This window comes from Saccostrea echinata, unplaced genomic scaffold, assembly GCF_033153115.1.
Source record: "Saccostrea echinata isolate AGI-Se365-2 ecotype Australia unplaced genomic scaffold, CSIRO_AGI_Sech_v1 ptg000029l, whole genome shotgun sequence".
NCBI classification, from domain to species: domain Eukaryota; kingdom Metazoa; phylum Mollusca; class Bivalvia; order Ostreida; family Ostreidae; genus Saccostrea; species Saccostrea echinata.
This window is the reverse complement of record NW_026889778.1, coordinates 15,419,529-15,445,156: the sequence shown is the minus strand read 5'-3', so window position 1 is coordinate 15,445,156 and position 25,628 is coordinate 15,419,529. Positions and strand designations below refer to the sequence as shown.

Genomic DNA, 25,628 nt, shown 5'->3' with positions numbered 1-25,628 from the left:
TCAAAACAAATTCATGAAACGTAATCGGGATATTAAATTGAAAAACTTGAACATGACAATATAAGGTTAAGCGCATTCTGTTCGTCTTTCAATACTGATAACAATAACAACATTTTGATAAGATTTTGATGAGTATTTATAATGTAGAAATAGGAAGACAAAACAAATGTACGCCCTAACATTCAGGAATTATCTTCTTATAGTCTATGTTGTAGAGATGCTAATGGCTAGCTCGCCAAAGCATTAAGGTTATCTATCCACGTACAGCACAGGGGGTCGCGCAATCTTGATAAAATTTCACTGAAACAGGTTATCATCGTCATGGAGTTTTTAAATTTAGACGGATTTCAATATATTCATATGTACACTTATCAGTATGTAACTTGATACTCTGGAGCTTTTAAAAAAAATATCTCTTCATTCGAGAACCTTGAATCAGTTATCTTTATTCTGGATTCAAGAAGTGGCTGGAATTAAGGCGTAGTAATTTCGGTTGATTTTTTACACGGAAACAGGGTGTTTTGGGATATTGTAAACGTGTTAACCATGGATCAAAAGCCACCTCGTCCCCGCACTTTACAGTTGTCGCCAGTGACGGCCAAGAAAGCGCCTCGTTCTGGACGACATAGAAAACATGGCTCTTCGCGACAACGAAACGCAACGGAACTGAAAATCCTCGCAAATAATATCCGAGGAATCATAGAGGACATTTCCTTTCAGAATAGTGAACAATCCAGAGAGAATGTACTTCGTCGATCTTACATTGGAATAAGCAGAAGTGCCGCTGCCTATGGAGAACAATCCGAACCACTGTTTTCCCGAAGGAATATCGTCTCGGCATTTTACGGAGAAAATCGTTCCGGAGATGGTGTCACAAGAGAATCGGCTATGCAGATGTCAAACCGGGTTGCGAAAACGGAAAGATACGACAGTAGATTACAACAAGAGGTTAAAACAGACAAACGCCAGTCTTGTCCGTGGGATCTCTCGTATTTTGACCAACATGGTGACAATAGGTCTCTCCAAATTCTGGCTTCGGAAATTAACCACCTCCGAGAAATCCGCGAGAACGAGGTACGAGATTTACTGACTGTAAACAACAAACTCCAACATGACTTGTTTGACGCCGATCGGGATATTTGTGCGTTACAAGAGAAAAACTTCCAGTGTAATAAGAGACTGGAAGATATGTTACGTGTTTATGAAAGAATTCGTGAAAATCTGAAGCAATGTTTAACAAAAGTCAAAGACCTCGAGAGCCTTGGAAAATTTACGCCTCTCAACTCCGATGACGAATCTGCATCTCGGTAAATAAAAAATATGATTTAGTTTGTTGATAAAATATGTAAAGTGCGTTTACTGTTTTGTGATATAAATGCCTTTATGCTTTTTTTATGTATGTGTCATATGCAACAACTTGTATTGGGATGAAGTAAAAAATGGCATGCTTGTATATATTAATTATGATAATAATAACGTGCTTATTATTGATTATTAATGAATTTTATGAATTCGTTCTTATATCTTTAATAATAATAATATTAATAACGTGCTTAAAAATATAAGAATGACTTCTTAAAATTGTTAATTTTATTTATTCATTTATTTATACAATTGTAGAATACTATATATTTGATAAATTCATTTACGCCATTTTCAATTCATCATTTATAGAGTGTCAAAACATTGATGTTGAAAGCATTTCCTAACTACATGTTATATATATATATATATATATATATATATATATATATATATATATATATATATATATATATATATATATATATATATACTATTATACAGGACCCAGAAAGGAGATGACCAATCTGCTGACCAGGCCAGTATGTCCTCGGGATTCAACACTTTATCGGACATGTCTGAAAGCCTCCCACTGGACACAGTGGCTATGGGATACGAAGGTTGAATTTTTTTTTAAATGTTTAGAAAATAGCCATTCATAATAGTTGAGGGGAAAAAATTACATACACTCTTTGCTGTTTAACTCAATTTAATGTACATTGCACATACGAGCAGATACTTATATAAGCGTAATTCTTATGAGAGACATATACATTTGTGTGTACTAAAGTGAGCGTTCATCTACATGTAAAGGGAACAAGTGATTCATAAAATAATAAATTTCCTTTGAATTCTTAGTCATTTAAACTCTTTGAAGTTATGATTATTCAGAAGTATTACATGTACATCACTACTAAGGGGAGTGTTCGGTTAGTGTGGAAATTTATAAATGCTATACAGGCAGGGAAAAAAATTACAAGACATTTCTGATCACTATTCACAGGTGATGGAGAAAATTCGACCTGTGAGAGACGCCGAGTAGGGCTGTCTGATATGAACGAGCTTCTGAGGGACATTGATTCCATCAGTCTCGATAGTCGCAGCACCGGATGTGGAGGTTCTCCCCCGGATGGTAACAATGGAACATCTCCACATCCGGAACGGAGACTGTTGGTGAGACTTCAGGAAGATGTAAACTCACTGTCTCAGATTAATAGGGACCAATCCCAGGTATTGTAACATACACTAAAACTCAATTTAGAATCGTTTATGTTACAGTTCTTTTTTTTTTTTAGCATACGCTTCAGAAAAGAAAAACTATACATGCAATTTCCATTTAAATGAACTTAATCTATTCCCTCAAATTTACAAATAACTACAGTCAAACTTTGGGAATTACTCGTTCTACGAAATGGTTACCGGTATTTAAGACAAAATACTTTTTTTCGCAGTCCGTTGGATCACTTTTGATGTTAGACTATATATTTTCACATTCTATAATTTTATTTTTGCATTTGCAGGAAATTGAGCGTCTCCGTTCGGATCTGACGTCGTGTCGAAAACACATGAGTTCCTCACAGTTTCAACTAGAGGCAGTGGAGATCGAATGCAGTCGTTTATTAGCAATGGAAGACCAAATAGCCTCTGTGATTACATTGCTTCAGAGGGCTAAGGACGTGGTCTGTACATTACAATTAAAAAAAAATTGAATTCTTAATATCTGAATAAGTTTTAGTAAAGTTTTAACTTTATTTCTTTTATTTTTACTTAGAAATATATAATCTTTTTTAGCATCTACATAGACAGATTTTGGGGGACATTATCTTCAATGCTGTAACGTCTTCAATGTCCCTCTCCAGCGGATCATCAGGTTATATATTTTAGATTTTTGATTTTAAAAGGAGTACGCAGAGCTCAGAATTCTACATCTGAAAAAAGGTATACAAATATGTGCGTTAATATGCTCTTCAACTTTTTTATAGGGATCCCAGCAGATGTGTTTTTGCGAGAGCTTCAGGAAAGATTATCAATGCATTCTCAACTTGCTCTTCCGGAATTACACGACGCAATCGAACCCAAGAAAATGTCATCCTCTAGTGGTAAGGAACATAGTGCGCATGCTCTGCCCAAGAAACGGCCAGGAAGTGGAGATAGCAAACGTTTTGGCGCCGTATTTTCGGATCTTTCCCTTTCCCAACCTGTTCTAGAGTTTGGAAAGCCGACAGAGAGAAGGCTGAATGTCGGGGACGCGAAGCCAAAGACTTCGGATAAAAAAGATATGCTTGAGGCACTTAAATTCATTGACGATGAAGAGGATCAGCTAAGCGAAGCGGAGTCCTTCCACAGTGTCGGCAAATACCTAGTGGGTGATTTTGAAAAGAATTGAGAGCATTTGTTGAAATCGATTACAGTATTGGTATTTTCTGTTTAGAAAAGTAGGAACATAGAAAAATATAGTGAAGTGTAAAAAATAGATAATATAAAATTAGATATCATGTATATGTATACGTGATCATAGATTAACGTTTTGATTCTGTAGAATGATTACTATTAATCCCTGTATTTATGTCTGATTTACTTGGAATTCAGAGCATATATATATGTGTTTTTACTTACAATAAATCACATTTCAGTCAAACATTTTAGTTCATATACACATAAAATAATTTCAAGGAAATTAAATTTTACAAGAAAATAAACATTTGAAAAAATGTTATCGTTTTTAATTTTTTGCTTCCTATTTATTGAACTTATTTCTTGACTTACAGGTACATTGCATGACACAATTTCCGGACAGTCAACATCAAGACCTAGTTGGCGTTTTGAAAGTAAATTAGAAAGTGACAGAAAACTCATATTTGAACATCGTGCTTTATCGATTAAACAATACTAATTAGGTACAAACTTCTAGGCAGCGATTCATTACCTGCAACTACGAGTGCGTTCTCCATAATTATACTATACACATAGGATCGGTTTTTTTAACTGTCTCTTGTGATTTTGCAAACCTTAATTATTAAATAAACATTGTCAAGTTATTAAGAGTTGGAATTTCATACTATGCATACGAGGGTTATTAGAAAAGTTCGCGGACACACTGATTTACGCAAAATTTATTGTGAAATTTGTGTCTAATTAAATTCGTATATTGTATTTATTAGTATGTACAAAAAAATCAGGTACATTCAATAAATTCTTGAAAACACACAATGATTTTTACTGTGTAGTCAAAGGATTCACGGAGCAATCGCGTGACGTTTTTTGACGTTAAGTGACGCGACAACCTAATTCCAAACCTGTCAATATTTATCACAGTTTAAAATGCAATGTAAATGTATCTTTCATTTCTATAGACTTTTCATATCTTTCCAACTTAAAAAAGGAATAACTATATCAAGACATGTTACTTATTTACTTTAAATGTCTTTTGTGGCAAATCGGATGTTACTGAGATCTAAAAATTTATGTCTAAGCAACCAGGTATGGAAACAAGGCAAATTCCATAGACGCAACGTCCTTGCGATATGTGGGTTTTTGGGGTATCACATGAATTAACAAAAAATCAATCCTTCCATTTTTACAATGCTACTATCTTTTGAACACTTTTGTCCACAACTGTAATTAAAAATATTTTAGTCTCTTTTGGCATTATCCTCTCTGCAGTCATAATTTTTTAACAGCTCGGTGCTTCAAGACGTTCAATGACGTTGCCATTCTTGACTTTGTTTTTACGCATTGAGAATCTATAATAAATGATAAAACAGTTACGAAAGCCTATTAGGATCAAACTGCGGTAAAAAAAAATTAAAAGGCGTTATAACGTCTTTTCAAAAGGCGATATAACGCGAAAAAAGGCGTATTAACGCCTTTCGAAAAAGCGTTATAACGCGGAAAAAGGCGTAATAACGCAAATAAAGGCGTAATTACGCCTTTCCAAAAGGTGTTATTACGCCTTTCCAAAAGGCGTTATTTCGCCTTTTAAAAAGGTGTTATTACGCCTTTCCAAAAGGCGTTATTACGTCTTTTTAAAAGGCGTTATTACGCCTTTCTAAAAGGCATTAATATGCCTTTCCAAAAGGCATTATTATCCCTTTTGAGGAGCCATTATTATGTCTTTGACAGGCCCGTGCTTTTGAAGTGGGAGGGGGGGGGGGGGGGCAGCCTTCCATAAAATTGACAAGCAAACAAAAAATAAGAAGCACCCCCCCCCTTTTAAAAAAATAAACTGCCTAAATTTGAGGGGAATATTTTTTCTAATTTTTCGGTAAAACTTTTTTTTGAATGCAATGACTTGCCCGAGTTTAACCATACTGCAACAAAATATTAAGGGACCAAGCAATCAATAAATGATTTTTTTTATTTAAACTATAGCAAGACTATTCTCCCAAAAAGTGGGGAGGGGGAGTCCCCCCCCCCCCACTCGCATTCGTACTACCGGCCTGTTTGAAAAGGAGTTGTATCCAAAAAATGGAAAGGTGTTATTTTAAAATATTGAATATATGAAAGATTGAACCAAAGCTACATTTATTTATGCAATATTTTTATTATAGTTTTAATATTATAAATTATAGTATTTTCTATATTGCTGCACATCTCGCAGACAGCTGTTTGCATGCGTATTAAGAGAAGTCAACACTCTACTTTTGAAAATCCAGGATATAGGCAGAGCCAGCTTTGGGCTTTGCTAGCCATGTATTAAAAATTCATGTCAAATTTGAAATATATTTCTCTCCTCTTGGAAAAAAAACCAGGCAAACTATTTGCATAGATATAATGAGCAATTAGCCTTCAACCAAATTTCTGAAATCCATGCACTTCGGTAGAGGTGTCTGGCATCAGAGAAGGACTAAGTTGGTTTAACACTTAAAATATTTTACACATTTAAAAATCTTTTTTCCTGGAAATCTAATTATAATCAGACCCCAGGGTGGGCTAAGTAAGTCATGTATTGAAAAATAAGAGGCGTAATAACGCCTTTTGGAAAGGCGCAATAACGCCTTTTTAAAAAGGCCTAATAACGCGTTTTGGAAAGGCGTAATAACGCCTTTTGGAAAGGCGTAATAACGCCTTTTTAATTAAAAGGCGTAATAACGCCTTTTGAAAAGGCTTAATTACGGCTTTTTTTAAAGGCGTAATTACGCCTTTTTTCGCGTGATAACGCCATTTGGAAAGGCATAATTATTACTTTCTTTGCGTTATTACGCCTTTTTCGCGTTCAAACGCCTTTTGAAAAGGCTATTTCCTAATAGGCTTTCGTAAACAGTCATGTCCCCTCCAATTTAATTCAAAATTTCGCCAAATGATGTTTATGAATATTGTAGCTACAGATGGAATATCATAAATCTTTACGCGGTACAACAGTACAATTTTCAACTTCTAAAAACATATCTATGTAATGTAAACGTGCGGAAAAGTGAAATGCTCCGTGAAGCATGTTTTATCTCAATTTTACAGCTCTTCTACACTTTATCCATTCCTCATGATAAATTAAAAACTAGGCTTTTTGATATCATAGACTACAGCTTTTCCAGTAAAAAGTGGAAGTAGGAAATTTTCGTATCTTTTGATTGGCCAGCAACAAAATCACTTTGTTAAAAATAACTCCGATTCTACACAAAAGTACCCTGAAGTTGATAATAAAAGGATGCAGGATTTCCTCATTGACAACATTTATGCAGTCTCCAGAGACCACGTTTTCCAACAAAAACTGTTGGAATTCCGATGGGCAGTAATTGTGCTCCTCATTAGACGACCTATTTTTATATTTATATGAAGCAGAATTTGTTAAAAAAGTTCTATATGAAAAGAAGAAAGCACTAGCTGTGGACTTCGGTTAGGCGTTTGGATATATCGACGACGTATTATTAATTAACAATAGTTACTTCATTTATATGTCGGCTCGATATTACGCAGTGAACTTGGAATAAAAGACATCACAGAGTATACTACATCTGTTTCATTTTTGAATGTTTTACCTTCTATAGACGATGGGGGCAAACTAACAGCTAAATTGTATATGACAAACGAGATGACTTCGGCTTTTCCATCGTCAATTTTCCTTTTTTATGTAGCAATGTCCCACTATTCGATACTCATGAACATGCTCCGAGTATGAGCAAATTTTAAACTGATACAGGCTACTGATAGAGATTTCAACAACCCCTTTTGGAGTCAGCATTTCGTAAAAATTCTGTAGTCGTTGTAACGACCTTGTTGGTGGGTATATAGCCCAATGGTTCTTTAAAGAAGATTTTTAAATGATGACACCAAATTTTCACCAATTCTTAATTATCTCCCCTTGGAAGAGGGCGTGGCCCTTCATTTGAACCCCTTTATCCAAGGATACTTTGTGGCAAGTTTGGTTGAAACTGACCCAGTGGTTCTGGAGAAGAAGTCAAAAATATGAAAAGTTTACAGACGGACTGACAGACGGACGACTGACAAAATGTGATCAGAAAAGTTCACTTGAGCTTTCAGCTCAGGTGAGCTTTCAGCTAAAAAGTAATGTCAGAACTACTATAAAATTTTTAATATTCAAACGTTTCATTAAATCATTAAATACTTATGTCTCTATCTATTTGGACTTTTGTCCTAAAATTTCATTCAGATATATACATGTACAATACTTTATAAAATATTAAAATAAACACACCATTGGGTCTCCTCTATCGCCACACGAATGTACAGACGTTGAAATGACGTATCTCTTTAAGAACCAGTCTGCTAGGTCTGCTAGAAAACCTAGAAAACCATGCAAAATTTTAAAAATCGTCCAAATGGAAGGTTTTAACATAGGATTTTTTAGTGGCTCAAAATTTTCCACATAAGAATAGAAGTCAGAATAAAAAATTGTCGAACTTCGCATCTATTTTTAGTAACAGCTCATTTGCATATCTGTCGAAAATCACACTAGATTAACGGAAAAATCCATATAATCTGATTAATTCAAGTAGTGACCTTCTGCCATCAGTTTGTTTTCAAATTTTCTTTTCTTTTCAAAATTATGGTCTTATTTATATAATTAATGAAGAAATACGTAATTCAAATGAATGTTTTATTTTTTAAAGGGTCGCCCGCGTGGCCCAGTGGTTAGAGCGTCTGCTCTAGAGTCGCGGAGTAAGGAGTTGATCCTTACGTCGCGGGTTCGAATCCCACTGCGGGACGTGAACGAAAAAGATTCCTCACTGTTCAATGGCCCTAAGTGCCGAGTATAGGTCAAAATTTGTAGCCCTCCACCCGCAAGTGGTGGCGTCTCCATATGAGTGAAAAATTCTCGAGAGGGACGTTAAACAGCATACAATCAATCAATATTTTTTAAAGGTCTATTTATAGATCCTAAATCAATGAATGTGATATTTTAGCCATTTTTAGATGCTATTTTCTCTCAAGACTAAGTAAAAAATCAAATTAAAATAAGTGTAATCTTTGGAATGGTCTTACATATACTACGTATAAAAATATTAAGCATGGGAAATAATAGCAAGCGCAGCTCGTCACTGCGAGCTCTTAAAGCAACGCCTGGGCGAAGAGAAAATTCGGACTTTTCACATTGATCCAAACGAATTTTTTTCCCGCAGTAACCTGTGGTCCCATAATGCTTTGCGAATTGAATCTCGCCGCAAACAACGTTCTATATATTTTAAACTGTAAATAAATTGAATATAAAATAATTTAATAAATAAACACATTGCCATAAATAAATAAATATGAATTTAAACTTAAACTCCGTTTGATAATTACATTTACTAACCTTACTGCACATATTGCATGGTATACTTATTTTAGATTTAGAGTTATCTTTCATAGTTAGAACTCTCTAGTTTATTCATTAGTATAAGAGAACCAGTTTAGAGGTCAGAAATAGTCGATTGGCTATTCTTGTTTTGCAGAGATTTTATTGGTAGGTCATTGAGGTCAAATTCCTTAGTGAGTTACTCTTTGTTCTTTTAAATTCACTTTGAATCCAGCCACAAGCCATAGTGCTGGGATCTTGTCTGATTCGTTATATATACAGTACAAATATTTTTTGACTGGACTATAAGACCTGATCACAGTAAGTTCTTTAATTTCTTTTACTAACACTTTATCTTTGTTGAATGAATGAGTATGAATGAAGTTATAGTATTTGATGATTAAATGGAAAATGTGTAAATAATAATAGCAAATGATTTGAATGAATATAAATCTATAGAGATCTGTTTTAAAAGTTACACTGATATATGAAATATCTTTTATGATGAGATCTGACCTGAAAGAATATGTAAATATTGTATATTGTGAAATTAATAAATACAACTATATGTTGTATGGTTCAGGTCCAGATATGGTTTCTACAATGTAGCTGTGACACCTATGTATGCAGCCTAGGTCCACAATTTGGTATATATTAATATAATTACTTATTTTGAGAATTGTAAATATTTTTGGTAAATTACATAAATTTACTTGAGTTTTATGCCTATGGAGAAATAAGAGTTATTTCCATTTAATTGTAAAATATGAAGATAATAGAAATATCAGTGTGATATAGTTTTATGGTAATTGAATAATTTGTGATAAAATATATACTTATGTTAATGTTATGAAATATTTATTATGTTTACATGTTTTGTAGGGCTGAATTAGTTATTATCTTGAAATACAATAACATCATCCATGTCAGAAATTAAAAGAACCCTACAAGTTGACCAGCGTTTTCCTTTTCTTTATTCACGGGAAAGCCCGGTTAGTAGATTAGTAGATTAAACATTCTTTATTAGAATTGGCACTGTCGGATCAGACTTCGTTTTGGTAATGCAACTTACAAGCGACGTCATGTGACGTCAGAGTCTAGACGTACTAAATGTCACGTGCGGTTTGAAGAGGAGCCCGATCTACAAGTAAATTAAAACTGAATATATACATGTAGTATCTGCGCTTGCCCTAACGGTCGCACCGTCAACATATTATCTACATGTTGAAAATTAAAGTTCGAAATATCATACTTCGCTATAATTTCACATATCTTAAATAACAGTCTATTACCATATTTATAGCGAGTGCAGGGAGCGGCCCGAAGCGCCGCTCGTCACTGCGAGCTCTTATGTAAAGCAACGCCCGGGCGAAGAGAAAATTTGGACTTTGCACATTGATCCAAACGAATTTTTTTTCCGCAGTAACTTGTGGCCCCATAATGCTTTGCGAACTGCATCTCGCCGCAAACTACGTTCTCGCGGTAGCAACAAAATTTCAACAAAAAAAAAATCACATTGATTTAATGGATATTGCAGAAATAAACAGTAGATTAAACATTCTTCGTTAAAATTAGCACTGTTCAGGCTTCGATTTGGTAATGCAACTTACATACGACGTCATGTGACGTCAGAGTCTAGAGGTACAAAATGTCACGTGCGGTTTGAAGAAATGAATTAAAACTGAATAGGTATCTGCGCTCGCCCTAAGTCGCACCGTCAACATATAAGACTATTTCTTAAATATCTAAATGAAAAAAAGAAGATTCTAACTCTAATAAATTTTTTTAGAATAGAAATAAATCTAATATATTTTTTAGAATAGAAATAACTGATTTAGATACTGCATATCAATTTCTACTGCTTTTTTTAGCCCCTGCAACTAATTTCTTGGAGTTAAATTGTTATCTTCCCTTGTTGGAACCCTTTAGTATTATTGGGTAAAAATGAAAGGTATATCAACATGGAATAAAAAAGGTCATGTATGATCATTTTATATGAACCTGAGGAGTTGTTGTGGAGCATCATTGCAATGTGAAAGCGAAAAAAACTCATTAAGATAAAAGATATTAAGATAAAAACTCTTTAAGATATTTGAATGTAAGAAAAAAACAACAATCCAGCTTGAACAAGCAAATAGCCCCTGCGCTAAGGCCGTTTATGTTGTATCGATGTGTAGAAATGGAAATTGAGTTAAATTCTACTTGTTAAAACCTTCAAAGTTTATTGTATATTCTTTAAAACATCGTGATGACATTTTGATTACTGGAGAGACAAGCAGACATTGTGCATGTATGCGAATAGAAGGATTATGATCCTAAAACAAGCAAGGACAAGGTGTGTTTTTGAAACAATGGTGCCCCCGTATGGCAGCTTATTGCAACAAATTTATGTTTATTTTATTTAACATCTTAATGATATACATTACAATGTTATTTTCATGGCATATCTATTTTTTTTCACTATTAATTTCCGAATATAACACAACTAAAATTAACATTAAAGTTACGTTTCCAGTGAAAGTTAAGGTCAAAATGAAGGAGAAAAAAATTCTTAGCAAATATAACAAGCATTCTGAGAGTATTGCATTAGCAATACTAGTCCCCTACCGGCAAGTGTAATCTGGTTCCCGTTAAGAATTGAAAATGCCATAATTCCGTCAAAAATTAATGAAGCGGGACGAAATGCAAACTTGATCTATAACTAATCAAGGTAAAGCCACATACCAAAAATCAGCTCAATATCTACAAGCGTTTAGAAGAAAATTGCGGAAAACCCTTAAAAATTGAAAAGGTCGTAATTCCGTCAAAAATCAATGAAGCGGAACGAAATGCAATCTTGATCTGTAACTCATAAAGATACACTCACATACAAAAAAATCAGCTCAATATCTGCAAGCATTTAAGAAAAATGTGCGGAAAACCAAGTGGGACAGACTGACAGACAGACGGACAGACAGACAGACAGACGGACGGACAGACTCAGAGGAAACCTATAGTCCCCTCCGGTTTCACCGGTAGGGGACTAAAAACTGCACCTAGGGAAATGAAAGATGTTTATAGTGTTATGAAAGAAATAAATCTCATTCAATTGAAGTCGAAACTTCTTAAAAATTGTCAGAGGAATGGAAGGTTTCAGAACCGGAAAAAGAAATACTGTAGTACGTTTATATATATGTAGGGAATTGGATCACAGACAGTGATGAAACAAATGCTCACGGGAGAAATTATTTTCTAAACCTGGACCTGGTACATGTATAAGTAGAACCAAAAAAAAAAAAAAAAAAAAAAAAAAAAAAAAAATCAAGCTGAACATTTGAAATCATCGTGTACCTGTGAACAAGCTAAATTAAAATCTGTAATCTTATTTACTAGTGTGTCAATATGCGAGGTAATTATTTATTTTGACATGCGAGTTTTATAGTCAATATACGAAATAGTTATGTTGACTTGCGACTTAGTAACCTAGCATCTTGAATGATGAAATAAAATCCTGCATCTACTCGCATGTCGACATAAATAAGTCGCATTTCTACTTAATTATCTCGCATGTTGACATAAATAAGTCGCATGTCAACAAATTTTTGTTGTATCTTGCATGTATGATGCATGTACATGCATCAGATACTGGCGTTAGTAAGTAAAATTTACCCATATATACATATATTAAAATCGAATTCTCTTAAAACATTGCAACATAATTATCTTGCATGTAGACATAATTATCTTGCATACTGACATACTTTTCTCGCATGTTGACATAACTTATCTTGCAGAAACATTCCACGTCACATGTAATATGTATTTTAATTTTTCTGCTTCTAGTTCAGACTAAGTCCACGACTTTGGCCTGTCAATTAAAATCACTTGACTATGAAAGTCTGGTCACGCTCGTGTATTTCCCGTAGTTTGATATATTTTCTTCTGTCATATTATGACCTTTTGATTTTATTGACTTTTAAATTATAATGCAAATGAGCGTCTGAATCATCAAAGACCGGACGGGGTAGGGGTGGGGATGGGGGTTAACTAGACCAAAAATAATATTTTGTAAGGAAATATTTTCTCTATAATCCTAGACTACAACTAAAATAGAATAAAAATAAAATAAATTAGAAAAGTTGATCACCCCTACAGCTCCGCCATAAATTTGCTTGTTTGTTCGTTTATCACGATTACTATGAATATTTTTTTACCACATTACAAATGAACACTTGCACGGTAATTATTTGATCCGAAGCGTTATCTATAAATTAATGATAATACACCTCAGAACTAGTTTTTGAACGCATGGTGAGCTGAACGCTTTGTGAGCGGTGATGGCGAGCGGCTGGTGAATGCAAAACTGTGAACGCATATTAAATGAATTAATTTGAAATTTAATTGCTAGTTTTCAAGGAGCATTAGGCATATATACATTTCTAATATAACATAGATGTAAATAATTCAGAATTTCTTACAGAAATAATTTCCATCAAAAAATTCTGCATCCTACCTTTGTCTCATGTTATAAATTGCATGAAGTATAAAGTGCAATTGATCATAATTATGCATACACCAATAAAGTAACAAATTTTCCTTTGTACTTCTACTTTATTCTCTCTTTTTCAAGCAAACTTGATAGGGAACAGCAACACGGAATCCCCTGGACATTCCTTCTAATGACGGAAGAGGTTTTCCAGCCTCGTTTTCAATATCGTAGTCCCACACCAGTGTTGTTAGGAAAAGAAACATTTCCATTTTAGCAAGATTTTTTCCCAGACAGTCTCTGGAACCTAAAATAAACAAATTCAAAGTTTATGTTGTGAAACATTTATTATGTACGCGCGCCCTAACAAAAATTTACTATAGTTAAATATACTTTACTATAATAAATACTTAAAGTTTAATACTTTGGTTTACTATGAAACTTAACTTTAGAACTTTGTTGGAGAATTCAAAGCTTAAAATCTCTTAAGTTTGATAACGGTGATGTAAAATTTTGAAATAATATGTGAATATACAAGTAATAGTTCTATTTATTATAAAACAAGATGTGTTTGTGAAACACTGATGCCCCGTATGGCAGCTTATGGCGAAGGTTAATGTTTCTCAAATGCAAATCAACTCCAGGTCAAGAAATCAAAAATGTTGGTACCCAAAGAAAGGTCTTGTCTCGAGAAATATACCTGTGAAATGTGAGCCCTAGTACAAACAAGTAAAAAAATATGGCGAAAGTTAAAGTTTTTTTCAAAGTAAGTAAAACGGCAAGGTCAAGGTCATATCGTGCCCAAGGGAAGGTCTTGTCACAAGTGATACACATGATCGTGAAATGTAAAAGCCGTGGAACCAAACGTTTAAATGTTATGGCCAAAGTTTAATTTTTTAAAAGTAGGTCAAACTCCAAAGTCAAGATCAATGCCAAATTGTTAATATCCTAAGGAAGGTCATGGCACAAGAAATATACATGTGAAGTATGAAAGCCCTAACACCAACTGTTCAAAAGTTATGGCCAAGGTTAAAGTTTTTCAAAAGTAGGTCAAACTCCAAGGTCAAGGTCAAAGGGTCAGAGTTGTTGGTATCTAAAGAAAGGTTTTGTCACAAAGAATGCATATGCGAAGTATTAAAGACCTAACGTCAAGTTCAAAAGTTATGGCCAAGGTTAAAGTTTTTCAAAAGTAGGTCAAACTCCAAAGTCAAGGTCAAAGGGCCAAAGTTGTTGGGATCTAAAGAAAGGTCCTCCCACAGAAAATGCATATGTGAAGTATGAAAACCCTGGCATTAACTGTTCAAATTTATGATCAAGGTTAATTTTTTTCTCAAAATTGGAGTTGGTCAAACTCCAAGGTCAAAAGGTCAAAGTTGTTGGTATCCAAAAAAGGCATTTTCACAAGAAGAACACATGTAAAGTATAAAAGACCTAGCTCAAACTGTTTAAAAGTTATGGCTAAGTTAAAGTTTTATCAACAGTAGGTCAAACTCCAAGGTTAAGGTCAAAGGTCAAAGATGTTGGTACTCAAAGGAATATCTTGTCATTGGAAATACACATGTGAAGTTTGAAAGCCTAAGCTTCAACTGTTCAAAAGTTATGGCCAAGATAAAAGTTTCATATAGTTTTGCAAAAGTGGGTAAAACGTCAAGGTCAAAAGGTCAAATATGATGGTACCCGTAGAAAGGTCTTGTCACAAGGAATATACATGTGATATATGAAAGCCATAACTCCAACCAATCAAAAGTTATGGGCAAGGTTAAAGTTTTTGCGGACAAACAGACAGACGGACAGCTAGACAGACAGACAGCTAGACAGACTGACAGTGCAAAAATTATATGCCCCCGAATCTTCGATTACGGGGGCATAAAAATATGCACGTATGAATTGGAGAACTTAATATAACAATCTGATATTCATAGTAAAAATACTTTGATTTACTAAAGTATAAACTTTGATACTGTTAGTAAACTATAGTTAACTATAGTATATATAGTAGAGTATTTTTATTTTGTTAGTTGTATCTAATCAAAGGAACAAATTTGGCTCAGAAATTTAATTATTCTGACCGTAACTAAATGCATAGAATGAACAAAAATTAGAAACAGTTATCGTATAATAAAACATACCCAATGAAAAGGTTGCATAAACCTTTTCGTATCCAAGCAATTGGCCGTTTTCATTGATGAATCGTTCTGATTTGAATTTTTCAGGTTCCGGAAAAATGTTCGGATCCAAGTTGACTGTGCACAAGGCTGCCATCAACCAGGCATCTTTTGGCAGCGTATAAACATTGCCCGTAAGGTCTTCTGAGAACGCATTTGTTGGCGGAATCACGGTGGTGAAAAACATACGCAAGACTTCATACATTACTGCACGACAGTAAGGGAGCTTCTCTTGGTCTGCTATGCTAAGCGACGTATTGGTTCCAACATTTTCTTGAATTTTTTTGCGCATGCGTACCACTACATCGTGGTTGTGCAAAAGGTACAAAATGTACCAATGTAACTCATTAACGGCTGGGGTACTGGTGAAGTATAATGCATATCCCAAAACTAGAAGGTACCTATCTTAAACAGAAAATGCATGTATCATTATCCTAGATGTACATTGTAAAATAATAAAATGTGCAATGCTGACGAATGTTGACCACATCTTTCGATAACATTTACAGTGTAACCTGGGTCTGTTAGTTGCGTTTAACGACAAGTTTGAAAAACATGCTTACTTTCTTTTTTCTTTGTGGATTCTAACAAAACTAAATTATATCTCGATTTTTTTTACTTCTTTGATTGAATGTGTTTCCGAAAATTTTTCTATTAATAAAAAATCAAAAGCTTGAATCTATGGCGTTTGATCATGTTTGGATGACTACGAGACAATTTATTTTACTCAAGTGTATCACACTGCCTGGATTAAATAAGGCATAATACTGACGGCTGGCATTTTTCATGGGTCGAACATATACAATTACACAAGAATTAAATACTTACCTCCAAAGCCTTCCAAACTTTCCTTATCTAATTTTCTCTCTCTCTCTGTTCTCTTAAAAAGCTATAGATAAAATCGTCGGACTTTGGATTTTCAAGTGCTTCTTTGTGCTCGTCAACTGACTTTTGAATGATTTTAAAGATTTCATCAACCAGGAATCGTCTCCCTCTAACTTTAAATGGATCCCCTGGTATGTACTTTAGCCATTCCAAAAAGTTCAAAATTATCTGATCATGAAATATTTCCATGGCTTCCTAAAGTAGATCCACGAGTGTTGTGAGAGTGGCATCGTCGTGGGCAAATCTGTGTCCAAAAATTAGAGATGATACGATGTTGTATTGACTTGTTTTGATGAGCTTGCTCACATCAAATTGTTGTCCCTTCATTTTGTCTAAGTCCGGTAGTTCTTCTAAAACCTGGGAATCGAGATTGTTACCCCCTGAGTCAATGGATCGCAATGTTTCGTGTTCAAATTTTCGTTGATTCCTCCATATCTTACCAGATGCCCCAAAGATACCTTTAAATAAGTAATAACTGTATATACATGTTTATATATACAGGATGAACCTACACCATTCAGTCAACTGAAAGGTGACTGAAGGTCTATAGCAATTTGACTGAATGGCAGAGCTCTGCCATTCAGTGACCTTTCCAGACCTTTCAGTGACCATTCAGTCAGCTGAATGGTCACTGAAAGGTCAGGAAAGGTCATTGAATGGCAGAGCATTGCTATCCAGTCACATTTCAGTGAATTTTCAGTATCCTTTCTGTTGATTGAATGGCAGAGATTCATTTTGTGATAATTTCACTCTCCTTTGGTTTTACCGACTTCTTATGGACGCTTACAAACACTGAGGTGATTTTGGCATTCAAGTCTCTTTTGAAGAGCTATAGAAAAAGTCTGCATTTTGTTCCGCTTCGATGATTTCTGAAAGATTTATGGGCTATATAAGAGTAGGGGACCAGTACTGTTTATGCGATGTTGTTGCAGAATGCTAATTTCATAAGACCCTTTTGTAGCAGAAATCTCGTGAAAAATAGAGTGAATAAAGTTCATGTGAAAAAGTTTGATTTACAGTTTTTGAAAGTTGCATTGTCATTTTATTAAAATTATCTTTTGTTGAAGGGATTATTTGACTACATCGAGGGACAATAAATCTAATTAATTTTCTCACTGAATTATATTCAGTATTAGACAACTTCATGTATTACGCCCTATGCTCTATAAAACCCAAAGCATCACAGCTTTACGTGATCTTAAGATTACATGTACCTGATAGTTCAAAATATGTTTAGGGTTGGGTTGTTGGAGGTATGGGTGTGGGTGTGGGTTGTGAAACCCTTAATATCTCTTAAATATCATACCAATGATGTATATATCATAGTAATAATATGTGAATATATACACTGTCAGGTAATATTTCCCACTAATATGAAAAAAAATGCATGTAAGAATTTCGGAAAATGAAATATAACAATTTGAAAATCATAGTGAGAATACTTTGATTTACTATAGTAAAAACTATGATACTTTGAGAGTAAACTACAGTTTAATTATAGTATTTCTTGTTAAGATAAAACTTTTATAGAACATTTTTTACTCATTCTGAACCATGAAAAGCGCTGGAAATTTGTTCATGGACGTTAACAGCACTATACTCTATTCAGTCAAACACGTTCGTTTTATACGTGTTTCAGTCTGCATAATGAATCGAAAAAGAAATCCTAATATTCGTATCCTCTTAGAAGAAATAGAGATAAACAAAGCTGTTTCATTTTCCAAATGTTCAGATGCGTCAATAATTTGTCAAAAAGAGTGCTTGAGTGGCAATATTTGAAAAAAATAAACAATGAAAATAACATTGACCGCAGAAGAACTTTGGAGGAGGTGAAAAAAAAATGGCCATCTTACAGGAGCGACACAAAGTCAATAAGTATAACAAGCAAAGGATGGAGTTGCATTTGAATAAAGTATTAGTGACTCTAAAAAATTGCCCACGTTTTGTTATATTTTACAACGAGAGAGAGAAAGAGAGAGATGGGTATAAGAAAACATAAAAATATTTATTAAGACAAACATTTGATGAATATATTTATATATTTCAAAGCATATTATTTGCAATCTTTGGTCAGCAGCCATTATTCCATTGAATTATGATTTTATGAATGTTTAAGAACATAATTAGTGAAAAGGGTCACTAGGGAAAACCAAATAAGAAGAAGTTTCGTTTTCGATTTAAAAATGTTCTCCCAGAGTCCTTCAGTTTGCAAAAATTTCATTCTTCAGTATGCGTATTTTTTAAGACTTACGAGAATATACAGTAGTAACCATAATTCCTAAAAATTTATCTTGCTTATAAGTATCAACTAAGTTTTTCGAAAAAGTGTCGAGAAAATTTTGTTATTTATAGTATTCTTATTTGACACCAAATTTTATAAATGAAATACATGTATTTGGAAAAACTATTATGTCTCAAGATGGTTGAGATGCCCTAATTGTATTATAATTCTGATTTATCTCTTGATATAAGGATATGCTTTAGATAGTTAGAGCTCAGCTGAGACTCAAGTGTTTTTTTCTCTGTGTTCTGTTCGATCAATTCTTCACTTTTAAATCGTCTTAACCGAACGAAGGAGCCAATATCAACCGGTCATGGCATGAAGTGTCTTGGGTGAAAGGAAGACAACATTTCTTCCAAATGGATGCTGATGCGCTTTCTCAAGGAAGAGATAATCAATGAAAGGCAAAAGTAGGCTGGTCCATTAAAAAATCTTTTTGCAAAGAAACACTGAGTCAGAGTAGAGGAGGTGTTTGTGTAAAGCATCTGACAAAATTTAGATTCAAGTATGACAAAACCCTGGTCCCCGGCAGGGGAATAGAGTGGGGCCACCCACATCAGGGGGTCAAAATGTAAATGGAAATACGTAGAAAATGTTCCTCCACAAGAATAACTGGGTCTAGACTGGTCATATTAATATTCAAACATTCCTGATTCAGATTTGTCAATGCAATGGTTCCCTGGAGTACGATGGGACATCAACATGGGATGGGAATCAAGGTTACCTAGGAATATATTGGATAGTAAAATCACCTTGTAAAAATCTTCTTAAGAACAGCATGACCACGATAAGTCATATTTATATGCAAACATGTACAGGTATTGCCGATTAACATTTGTTCAAATTATGGTCTCAGGGTATAGAGTTCGGATTTTAGTTTTAATAGAAATAGAAATTTATTATGAAAAAAAAAATCTGTAAAAGTATAATTTTCAAGAGTATGAAAACCATCGATGATGAAATTACATACACGCATCTTCATATTATACAGATTGACTCACGTTTGTTAGTATTATGGCACCCAGGGGGTGCATTTAAGTTGGGGTTGCGACATGGAATCGTTTTATTACATAAAAATAAATAATACAGTGTACTATGAAAAATTTTAAGCAAAAGATTCGAGACTACTTCAGATCCACATTTAAATGCATTAATTTGCAATTATTCTAAAGTTGTGTGGATTCAGATTTTATTTGCAATTCATTGATCCTGAGGTAAAAGATGGGATGGGAATAAACAAGTAAAATTTAACTAATGCATGCCTACAGAGAAAAAATCTTCCAGAACTGGAAAATATCTTTTAAGAAGTCCTCTAATGAAGAAAAGAGGGGCTTACTAGTATGTGACTCAGGTGAGCGTTGTATATATATATATATATATATATATATATATATATATATATATATATATATATATATATATATATATATATATATATATATATATAACATTCTTTCTTGTATCATCCGGCAATCAAATAACCTGTTAATTAAGTTATATACATGGATTTCTTGATTAACAACATCTAGCAAAGGGGAGTAGCTCTCAATTGCTTCACTTATCATAATTGTGTACTCTGTTTGCTCCCTAGTTACCCAGAACCAAAGAAAAGGCACATTTACTTATAATGATATTTTAATACATTTACATTGACATTATTGCGCTTAGTTTGTTTGCTTAGTACTCAGGGGCAGAAGAGAAGATTTACAAAGTATTAATGCATTTTTGCTAATTAATCAATAGAGCCCAACCCAAGCACAAGAACCCCGACCCAGGGGCCATGAAATTCACAATTTTGGAAGAGGCACCCTTTCTCATCATAACTCTGTATTGAGTTTGTTTAATTAATACCAAGGGGCAGAGGAGAAGATTTTCAAAGCATTTATTTATTTTCAGTATATAATAAATAAGCCCCCCCCCCCACACACACACACACATGGAACCCCTGACCAAGGGTCCATGAGGCACCAGAGTTCTCCATGGGCTGTTTAACGTGGCGGCCCCGCCACAGTTAAATTCCTTAGAGCCAAAGTTAAAAAATAAGCGCCATAGTTCCACCACAGTTAAAATATTAGCGCCACAGTAAGATTGTCGTCGTCAGTAAGATAAATATATCAATTTATAAATGAAATGAACCTCCAAATTATGCACATTTTTCAGTTTCTAATGCTAAACAGTTAATTTACTCTAATTAGGGCACTTTGTTTGGCTTGCACAACCAATTATCTTTTAGACCTCGCTGGACAGATAAATGAGACCAGCCATTTTTTCACACTTCACGATAATTACAAATGAAATTTTGAAAATCAATTAATTCATGCTTCAATAGTTCTACAGATACCCAGGTCTCTAAAATTGCATTGGCACTGCAAATCAAACATCGTACGTGTATCGTAATAATGTACTAGACCTGGTATTTTTGTAATGTTGAAAAGTTAAGTATGGCTCCGTGTAAAAATCATGCAGGGGGTGATACATGGGGGGGTTTCAGAATTTTTTCAAACTTTGCATGTTGGTAGAGTATGCTGAGATACTACAAAAAATAAAATGATTTTTTATCAATTCTGTCTGGTTGCCATGGCAACAGTTAAACTGTTTTCGGTAAAATATGGCTGAAATTTCCTCTAAAAATAGGCAAAAATATCAATATTTCAGATGAAATTAAAAGAAAATCAGACAATAAATCACATTTTTGTTTATTTCTCATTCAAATAAAGCTCAAGTAGTAACTTTTCATAATTAATCAAAATATGTCCATGTCCAGTAAAATGTTCTAATTTTAAGCTGAAAAGGGGAGATAATCCATATTGACAAAAACAGCAACATATCAATTTTTTGAGGATTTTCAGCTATCAAAAAATTAAAAAACCCAACAGCCAAACCAAAAGGCCATGCTAGTTTCATGGACATCATACCCTATAGAAAATAAAATAATTAAAACATTTTTGTGCAAATGATTATTATTTTCCCAAAATGATTGACGAGTTTCATACAAAAAATGGCAATTTCCCTTTTTTTGTCACAGTCCAATATATGCCATATATGTATGCATGTAAAAGGAAATCAACATTTCAACGCAATTTCTTTATATTTCCAAACTCAAATACAACACAATTGTTTACCTGTCTTAATTAATCTAAATATTTTCATGACCAGTAAGATGTTCCAATTTTAAGATGAAAAGGGAGATAATCCATACTGTCAAAAACAGCAAAATATCAATATTTTGAGGATTTTCAGCTATAATCAAAAAATTAAAAAACCCAACAGCCAAACCAAAAGGTCATGCTAATTTCATAGACACCATACCCTATAGCAAATAAAATAATAAAAACATTTTTGTGCAAATGATTATTATTTTCCCAAAACGATTGACGAGTTTCATATAAGAAATGGCAATTTCCCTTTTTTTGTCACAGTACAATATACATGCCCTATACACATATCATGAATATATACTGGGTATGCATGTACGATTAAATTGACATTTCAAAAAAAATTCTCAATTTTCCAATTTAAAATACAACACAATTTTACTTTTCATTTAAACAAAATATTTTCATGACCAGTAAAATGTTCTAATTTTAAGCTGAAAAGGGAGATAATCCATATTTACAAAAACAGTATCATATCCCATTTTTGAGGGGTATTTTTTCAGCCTATAAATTTTTTATAAGTCCAACAGCCAAATCAAAAGGTCACGCTTGTTTCATACACACCATACCCTATGGGTATGATACATAGGGTATTATACAAGAATTGAAATTGCATTTATTTATTTTTTTTTTTTTTGGGGGGGGGGGGGGGGGGGTAATATATTGATCCAACAACCATCGATGGACAATATTTACTTCCTTCTTTAGGATCAGTAAATGCATACACCTAGGCAAGCCAAACCATTGTAATGACCTCAAAAACAGAAATAATTGTATAATATACAACTTGACTTTTATTTTAATGATAATATGAAAATCATTTTATGTTTCCCTCTTGGTTACACCTCTCAATATACACCACAAGAATTTTGACTGAATTTAACTGCATGCAATTACATGTATTAATTAAATGAATGATGTCTTTTACACATCATTACCAAGTCATCTGCTTGTCTTCCATTCAATTTTATCAGTTTACCCCATATCAAAATTATTAATTACTGGTACATGTATCAAAATCATTAATTGATAGATGTAAACAAAATTTTAATAGTTTACATCTTTGTAAGATGCAATAATGCTGAACAAAATATCACTAATCTCCGATGCTTCTCTTTTGTAGTAACTGACTGTCCTTTGTTTATTTATGAGTCTCTTCTAGTGAAATATAAAACTGTAACCTAAAGGTGCTGAAGATCCATGGGAGATGAGAGTCCATGCCTGATTATCTTTATCCAAGTACCAGCATTGAATCCATTCTTTGAACTCTAATCTTTGTTATTCCTAAAATAATAGTTACATATAATTATCATTTACCACATTAAAACTCATTGTTCTACATTGATTTAAAGGTATTAAAGGGTTTTTTTGAATTTATAAATTACTTGACATGGAATCTCAAGTTTATGTAATGCAGTAATTTCATGTAAAATCTCAAATGGTTGCATGTGCATGGCATGTGGTCCCCCACCTTAGAAGTCTTATTAGTTGGTGGTGTGCAATGATGTTTTTCTTGCTGTCTCAAAAATACTGTCAGCTTTTCCTTCATAACCATGATGCAAACCATCTTGCGCATTCTGTGAAAATGATACAGGGTTTCATTTCAAAAGTATATAATTCAAATTACTAATTTATGAAATATGTAAAATATCTTTACCATATTTTCTATCATTTATGTCAGTTATGAATTCTGTAATCTTGCTACTGATTAAAAACTACAAAATCAAATACCCAGTACTCTCACAGGATCTGTTATAAAACACTTTTGGGTTACCCTTTTCATTCTATTTCTTCAGTCAAACAAGTTCTTGATCATTCTGAAAAACAACAAGGAATATTTTTCATCTAGATTTATATGCAATATGACATACATAGAGAGAGAAAGAGAGAGAATAAGTATAAAGACAACTAAATATACCTATTTAACAACCTTAAATTAAATTTACCTGGTGATTACAAAGCACAGTACACTGTTTTCCAAAATACACTAGCTTGACTTAAAATGTTGTTGGGCCAGTAAAATGTAAGTCAGCAATATCTTGACAAGACTAATAGAATTTTCAGTGATATATCTTTTACAAATTATACCATCAGTAATGTTAAAAAATGTGCATAAACAGCCTTGTCTGAAAAATTTATATTTATTAAATAAATCAAACTTTTTGGTGGTTTTTTATATTTTGCTTGATTTCTTTTCTGTCCATACTTGATTTTGTTATTTAGTTATCATTTCTGACTAGTGCCATGTTGACATGGGTAGAGCAAACAAGAGGCCAATTGGCCACAATGATCACCTGAGTCAATATCTTCATCAGCAGATTTTTCTAATATATATTCGTATGTAAAACTTTGATCCCCATTGTGGTCCTACCCTATCCCAGGGGTTCATGATTTCAACAGATTTGAATCTACACTACTTGAGGATTCTTCAATATATATGTATCTGTATGACTAATCATGGCTTTGCTGTTCTTAAAAAGAAGAATTATTGTCTGACGTCATGGCGTCAGACAGTATTAGATTTAGCCAAGGCTTGTTGGTCAAGTCGTTCAATAGAATTCTTGTGATAACTTGATCTTGGAAACTTCATACTATCTAAACTATTAATTGGCGAGCATGTGGAGTAAAGGAAACATGCTAAACACCCAAACAAGCCAGAGTATTGGAGCCGATGCCATTATTATCACATTATACATTACAGGTTACATAACATTTGGCCATTCTCGAAAATTGCATCATTCATATCCAGCAAAAACAGAAGGAATGAAGCTGGTCAGGTCAACACTATCAGATAAACTACTGATTGGATGTTTATTTGCAATGCATGCACTATGTCCCTCTACCTTTAGAATTTTTATAAATCTACACATATTCATAACTAGCAGACGTTTGATTTATTCATAGTTTAAAAAAAATATCAAAGTGAAGGATAAATGTTGAATATTCTTTTGCTTTAAATTAATTGCAAAGATATTAGCTCATTTGAAACATGTTTATTATTTTTAATAAGACATTTCTTAATTATCAAAATTGTTCACCAATTGATGTTAAGATTTTTATGTGTTGTAACTTTTTCTTTCAAAAGCACTGGTTATATCTTTCTATTCATTAACAGGCCCGTTGGAATAAATTCAGTTTCGGGTGGACACAATCAAGGAAAAATTCCTTATCGGGCATAAAAAAAAAATCATCCAAAGTTAATATATACATAATTCAGGAGACACAAGCATAAAGTACCTATGTATAAATCCTCGAAATTATTGAGCTCACAACCCCCCCCCCCCCCCCCCCCGGTTCCTACGTCCATGAAAAAGAATTTAAAAATAATATAACGTATATAGAATCACGTCTCTGATAGAATAAATGCATGTCCAAGTTTCTGAATTGAACTTTTCTTGTTTCTTAGTGCTAATTCATTTCATGACTCAGAGTCATGTTGGTTACACTGGATTTAACTTTTCTTGATTCTTCGGGTAAAAATAAATTTGCTCAAGTCAGACAAGCTTTTTAGGAAAGCTAATACTTGTCACTTTCTAGTGTGAAACTTTGATCCCCCATTGTGGCACCATACTACCAGTATGTCTAGTTCTTGAGAAGAAGATTTCTAAAGATTGTTACCTAGTATCTACATTTTTTTAAAGTA

The 25,628-nt window shown here is 33.5% G+C and overlaps 2 protein-coding genes across 3 annotated transcripts; one reads left to right on the top strand and one right to left on the bottom strand.

Annotated features, from left to right (window-relative positions):
* The first annotated feature begins 226 nt into the window (after window positions 1-226).
* On the top strand, window positions 227-4,154 carry LOC133194550 (uncharacterized). 2 transcript variants are annotated; one of them, XM_061330496.1, is made up of 7 exons: window positions 227-1,307; window positions 1,807-1,922; window positions 2,306-2,532; window positions 2,823-2,981; window positions 3,094-3,172; window positions 3,285-3,664; window positions 4,071-4,154. In XM_061330496.1, the coding sequence occupies exons 1-7, from the start codon at window positions 547-549 to the stop codon at window positions 4,137-4,139; spliced, it is 1,791 nt and encodes a 596-aa protein (XP_061186480.1). In that variant the 5' UTR covers window positions 227-546; the 3' UTR covers window positions 4,140-4,154. The 2 variants fall into 2 exon arrangements, with proteins under 2 accessions (XP_061186480.1, XP_061186481.1); XM_061330497.1 differs by lacking the exon at window positions 4,071-4,154 and having other exon boundaries at window positions 3,285-3,965.
* A 9,445-nt stretch (window positions 4,155-13,599) lies between these two features.
* LOC133194549 (cytochrome P450 18a1-like) lies at window positions 13,600-15,826 on the bottom strand. Its single transcript, XM_061330495.1, has 2 exons — window positions 15,629-15,826; window positions 13,600-13,806 (listed from the first exon to the last, which is right to left on the bottom strand). Exons 1-2 carry the CDS (start codon window positions 15,759-15,761, stop codon window positions 13,625-13,627), a joined length of 315 nt encoding a protein of 104 aa, XP_061186479.1. The 5' UTR covers window positions 15,762-15,826; the 3' UTR covers window positions 13,600-13,624.
* Between the last annotated feature and the right edge of the window lie 9,802 nt (window positions 15,827-25,628).